This window comes from Hemibagrus wyckioides, linkage group LG17, assembly GCF_019097595.1.
Source record: "Hemibagrus wyckioides isolate EC202008001 linkage group LG17, SWU_Hwy_1.0, whole genome shotgun sequence".
In the NCBI taxonomy this organism is placed as follows: domain Eukaryota; kingdom Metazoa; phylum Chordata; class Actinopteri; order Siluriformes; family Bagridae; genus Hemibagrus; species Hemibagrus wyckioides.
The window spans coordinates 5,464,499-5,470,704 of record NC_080726.1 but is presented as its reverse complement, the minus strand read 5'-3'; the positions used below and the strand labels follow the sequence as shown (position 1 = coordinate 5,470,704).

At 36.6% G+C, this 6,206-nt stretch overlaps 1 protein-coding gene across 2 annotated transcripts in view; it reads right to left on the bottom strand.

Annotated features, from left to right (window-relative positions):
• nbeab (neurobeachin b) overlaps window positions 1–6,206 on the bottom strand; it is a 451,655-nt gene that overhangs the window by 47,819 nt on the left and 397,630 nt on the right. For both annotated transcript variants that reach the window (XM_058413684.1, XM_058413683.1), the window contains one exon: window positions 514–666. In XM_058413684.1, coding sequence (XP_058269667.1) covers window positions 514–666 — 153 coding nt within the window. The remainder of the gene's footprint in view (window positions 1–513; window positions 667–6,206) is intronic.

The following is a 6,206-nucleotide window of genomic DNA, read 5'->3' as shown; positions in this document are numbered from 1 at the left end:
TATCCTATACAGGGTAGCAGGGAGCCTATCCCAGGGGCACAAGATGATGGACATCCTTGCCAATCTATTAGAGGCCACAATCACACACACACACACACACTCTCACACACACTGTAGACAATTTAGAGATGCCAATCAGCCAACAGAGCATGTCTTCGGACAGTAGGCAGAAGGAAAAATCCTCAAAGCATGGGTAAAACTCCATACACACAGGACGGAGATGGAAATCGAACCCCCAACCCTGAAGGTGCGAGGCAACGAGGCAAAATCCAGATAGGTTTTAGTTCAAAAAACATTTACACAAGCTTTTAGTAAATGATTGATCAATGATCCTTCCTGCTGTTTTTTTATTACTCTTATAATCTGTTAGAACAGCGCAACGCCAACAGGTCTGTTCAGGCAAACATCGTCCGTGTGTTTCATCAGGTGTTCAAAATCACTCATAATTAGAGGAGACATTCTGTTCCACTCGGCTGAATATTTGTGCAGTCTAAGTCTGGATGGATCTCTTACCATTCTGTTGATCCTCACAAAGTCCTCAGGCGTCTTGGCCCAAGCAGGAAGCTCTACATCACACACTGGGGTGCCGTCATCTCTGTCCCCTAAACCGTAGCCATTATTGTTCACAAACATCTCCGGCAGGTAGTAAAACTCAGGGATCAGCTCCTAGATTAAAAAAGGCAAGGAAGAGAAAACGTTAGGAGAATATTTCAATGTTATTTGTTTTATAAATTCAGGCATGTGCTGGATTGCTGTATGCAGATATTTTGTACATAGCATACAGCAGATCCTAGATGAAGGCACCACAGATGAGGAGTCTCAAGAGGCAGCATTTATCTGGGACATTACTTGAAGCCTTCCTACCTCCAAATACAACTTTACTAGTAGAACAGCTTCCAAAAAATAAAAAAAAATAAAAAAAAATGCCAGCACTAATGTTGACAGCATTTCAAGTGACCAGTGAAAGAGCCTCCAGATGAGCTGTTAAAGACTTCGCAGTGAGTTGTAAAAAGCCAGCACTTTGGGGAAAAGGGAAAGAGTAGCAAAATAAGCAGAAGAGACGAAAAGGAAGCTGCAGTTATTTCCTGCCTAAGTGCTGGCCTGGATGTGTTATGTTTGGGGGTCAGGAGGTGGTTTGGGTTTCTCAAGAACCACATGGGTTCAGGATGTAGACCGAGTAACGCAGAGAAGAAGGTGGAGCAGAATTTCAACACTGATTCTGGATGTGATTTCAAGTAGGCTGGGACTAAAAACCAGAGTGCTAGCTCAAAGAAGTGGACATTTCAGAGATATGAGTAGAATTAGATAGTAATATAATAAAGTAAAGTATAATAAAGTGTCTGGTGTCTACAGCTACAGATATATTTATTTTCACCATAAATACTATACGCTAAATCTTCATAAATTTAAAGTCTTCTTTTAATAAACTGAAGCTTTTCCTCAATTATTCTAAAGTTCAGATAGAATTAAACTGATAAAATTGTGAAGTGTTTTTCTTTCTTTCTTTTTTTTTCTTTTCTTTTCTTTTCTTTTCACAATATTTCAAAAAACAATATTTAAAAAGAACAGCAATAGCACATTAGTAAGAACTTTCACTGCACAGAAATTATTTCATCATCATCATCAGCTTATAGCTTCCAGGAATTCTGCCGGAAATTTTTTTTTAGCAAAGACTTAATACTAAAGTCAGAAATGTGTTAGCATATGTGATAAATATCTGTGAAATCTGTGCTAAGACCTTCTGCTGGTTCTCCGAGTGCTGTTACACACAACATTATAATAGCACCACACATACATCTGTATTGGAATCAGGGAAAAACTGGATGTGGATGGAGGAAGCTAGTTTTTTAATAAGGATCCTCCAGGAATCATAAAATAGATCAATTGCATAGCTGGATGGACAGATAGCATACTACAAAAAATTAACAATGGTCAATAATTCAAACCAGGAATTAATACTAAACGTAAAGGGAAGGAGGGGGGAACTAATGTGGGCTTGGACTTTGAAAACTCATAATAAGACTTTTCAGGAGAAACAGAAACGACTATAGACCATATATATCCTATATTTATAATAACTACTCCACCCTGCTAGATAATATAGATAGATAGATAGATAGATAGATAGATAGATAGATAGATAGATAGATAGATAGATAGATAGATAGATAGATAGATAGATAGATAGATAGATAGATAGATAGATAGATAGATAACTTCGTCAGATATGAAACACCTCTAGATTACTGAGACAAGTTCATAAGTATATTAAATGCAAAAGAAATTCACTGATACTAAAGCAGAAACAATGAGTTTAAAGCTCTCTGACTTTCATTGTTAATTCTTTATAATAACTTTAGCTTATAACATGTTCATAAGCCATCATGAGCTCTACTACACAATTAATTGTAAAGATTCATGTACTAGAAAATTTAGTCGTTATATGGAGACTGATCTAAAGGGAGCACGTATTATGGGTCATGTAATTTATTTATTTATTTATTTATTTATTTATTTATTTATTTATTTATTTATTTATTTAAAATGACACATACACTTTTGTGAACCAGATAATTATTTACTCAGTTTAATTAATCAGATTTTTAAGTAAAAAAATAATCATTAATTTAAGAAAATAAAAATGTTAAATAAATAAATAAATAAATAAATAACTGTATTAATAAATTAATACATCAACATTAGTAAATTAAAATTCTATAATAAAACAAATTAAAATGAAGACAAATTTAAACAGCAGTTATACATTTGTACAGAGTTCACAAATTATTTTCCAATAAAGCAGGTGTTTTTATCCAGTTTTTAATCACAAATACAAAACATAGAAATGAGCACATCATCTAATAACATGCTTTATAATCTTGCTTTCTCTTTTTCATCAGCAGTGTACAAATGGATCCTAAGCAGGTTTTAATTATTAAATACGATTAAAATATCATCATTATCACCGTCATATTATTGGCTTTTGAACAAGTCGGTGTTATTATAAAGCCTGAGAAGAATTCTGAATCTCAGCACGCTTTCAACACACTCAACACCTTCAGCCAATAAAACTTCAACTTCATTTAACCCACAAGGATCCACAGAGACTGCCACATTCCAAACCTCAGATATGTCCCTCCACAAATTACCCAGAAACCCCTATGAGAGCATGTGGAGCATGTGAACACGAGGAATTTGGCCTCTTCCATTTTAATGTCACTCTGAAGAACTTGTGTTTGAAGAGCATTTAAGATCTTCTCCATACAAGTGTATCTGCAAAGTCAAAGATGTACACACATGGTATGATTTTTGAACTGTACCATACGTGTGTGTGTGTGTGTTCATATAAATGTAGCTTTATTATCCAAATTCACAAAACTACCTAAATATTGTCCCCCTACTGAATGCTAATGGCCACCATATGCTCTGAAAGCCCAGTGCATTCACAGTGACACAAATCACAGATTTAGAAAGGCAATGCTGTGGCAGTTTCAGAGTCTTAAACTTCACCCAAAGGACCCCAGCCAAAGTTGGATGGAGAAGTCAATCTGTCACCCCGCTGGACATTCTGCGGTGAGAGCTGGCTGATCGGAGCTGAGCTCTGAGCCGTTCTGAGTTCCCTGGCCTCCTCCAACGGGCGGCCATTAAACCCGCTACAGCCTCATAATGGGCTGACGAGTCAATCACACTCCGCCGTAACCTCTCCACGGCGCTAACGTCCAAATGACGCCCACATCTGCAACTGTCACACACTCCACACCTTCAGGCAGACCTGTTTTTTTAAGAGATTATTGAGAAATTGCTGGAGGTTTGAGAGAAAAATGCTTTCCCCTTCTCTTCCTTCTCTCTTGGTCTCATCTCTGCCTGCCAAGTTAATAGCAGATGGATGCGATTTTGGATTTCTTTCTTTCTTTCTTTTTTTTTTAAAGATGAGGTCATTTTTTGGATCACACTATTGGGAATCCATTGTTAGGATTGAAGAGGAACCACTTCCTAGCTCCCTCATTTCCCTCTGTTTATTCTGTTTCTCTTTCTCTTTTTAATGGCAGATTGAAAGGATAGAAAGGTTGCTCTAGCATTAGCTGCTCACTCTTTGGTGAAAAGAGTGTGTAGGGTTTAAAGACAGGGTGAACATGTATGTGTACCGGGTCATTTGCTCTTTTAGGGAGGTCGCCCCTGTTAAGCCAGCTTTCTCTGACAGCTTGTACTCATTACTGGAGAAACCGGGGAAATGGAGGGGGTCGGGGACAGACCCAGAGGACAAGGGACTCAGAAACAAGCTTCCCTTTAATCAGGCTGGATGACTACATTCTTTGGGGAAAAAAGGAGCTTGTCAAAGGTTCTTTGGATTTTTGTGGGTCCTTAGTTTTACTAATTTGGAAGCATTTTTGATCAAGAAATACCTTCCTTGCCTGCTTTCTCATCAGACCTTAAAGGTTTGCTTGAGAATCTTTAACATTTAGCCTTCTTTAATAAGAGTGTCCAAATGATGAGGGTACTTTTATGCATGTATGTTCTATACATGTGCTTACATGTACGCTACTGCTCAAAAGTTTGGGATCACTCAAAAATTTTATTGTTTCCAAGGAAACACACACGAAATTAGTCTGAATAGAAAATAAAGTAAAAGAACAAGACATACTGACATGTCAGAGTTAGAAATAATTATAGTGATGGAAATGATGAACGTTTTCTTCAAACTTTGCCTTCATAAAAAAACACCTTTTACAGCAGTTACAGCCTGGGCATTCTAGCTGTCAATTTCTCAAGATAATCTGATGAGATTTCACCCCATGCTTCCTGGAGCATCTCCCACAAGATGGATTGGCTTGATTGGAGTCTTCCTCCGTAGCTGGAATCAAACTGAAATATGCAAGTGATCCCAAGCTTTTTAGCAGTAGTGTATGTTCTTCAAGGGTTCTTTGGAGCATTGATATACCATATCTAGCTTTCTCTCTAATGAGAAATCCCAATTAAGGAAAAAATCAACATAGAACTCTTAAGAAACTATCTGGGAAACTCTTAAGAAACACTAATAAGTTCTCTGAAATAGTATAAATAGATAGAACTTAAGTGGGAAAGCATGTTGGGTCAGATAGATTTTGTATTAATTGGAAAGGGATCTAAGTAGAAGACCTATGTTAAGATGCTAAAAACATACCCAGAGAACCTTTGGAAAACCATATACAGCTGATGTAGTACAGAGGTAAATGAAACAACGTTCCTCTAGGCCCCTGGTGCTACAATAAAAACACAGAGCTACATAAGATAACAGAACTAAAAGCTAAAAAATAAAAATAAACTCAACACATAAAGTGCATGTCTTCAACCTGACAATACAATACACTAAACCATTTGAAGAATCCCTTAATTCTTCTGTTACTGCCCTACAAAAGTCATGTGTCTTTCCATGCAACCATTTGAGTGTAAGATATTAGGTGATAGCATTCTCCAAACAAGAACCCCTTTAACCCTATTATTTACCCATCTGTCCGGTGAGAAAGATTCTACCAAAAATCCAACATCTGAGGTGTTTTCTTATCAGAGAGGTTTTTTTAGTAGAAGAATTTTACCATGATCTACCCTAGAAAGCTAAATTGTACCTAAAGAAGCTTTTGTTCTAAGTGAACAATATCAAGAACCATTATGGATCATTGAATAGCACATAAAATCCTAGACACTCTGCATTTTACTATAGTTCAACAAAAAGATAAAACAGCACAATATCCATTGGAAAAAAACAAACAAAGACCCTATTTACCCCCATTCCATTCCTTCATTATTACCTCTTACCCATTTACGTCACTCTGGGGTCTCGTTAAAGATTCAACCCTACAGCTGAGGTGTCTCCTTTTCAGAAATGTATGTAATTCGTATAATTTTAGTACGCACCCAATGTGAACTCAATCAGGAAGATAATACTGAATGTAAAGAGACTTTGGTTCTAAGTGTATATCATATGAAAGAGATGTTTGGTTTGTTCCTTTGGAGGAACCCTTAAAAGTTCTGGGTGGTATCCCCAGATAGTGGAGTTCATTTCCAGAAGAAAAAAAAAAATCTAGCACCATTAGGGATCATTAAGGTTATAATAACTCCATTATGATCCTTAAGGAGTGTATAAATATAAAGTGCATTTGACCATTGTTCTCCAAAAGATAAAAACAGATATCCTTTAGCAAAAAAATAAACACCCCTATTCCATTCCC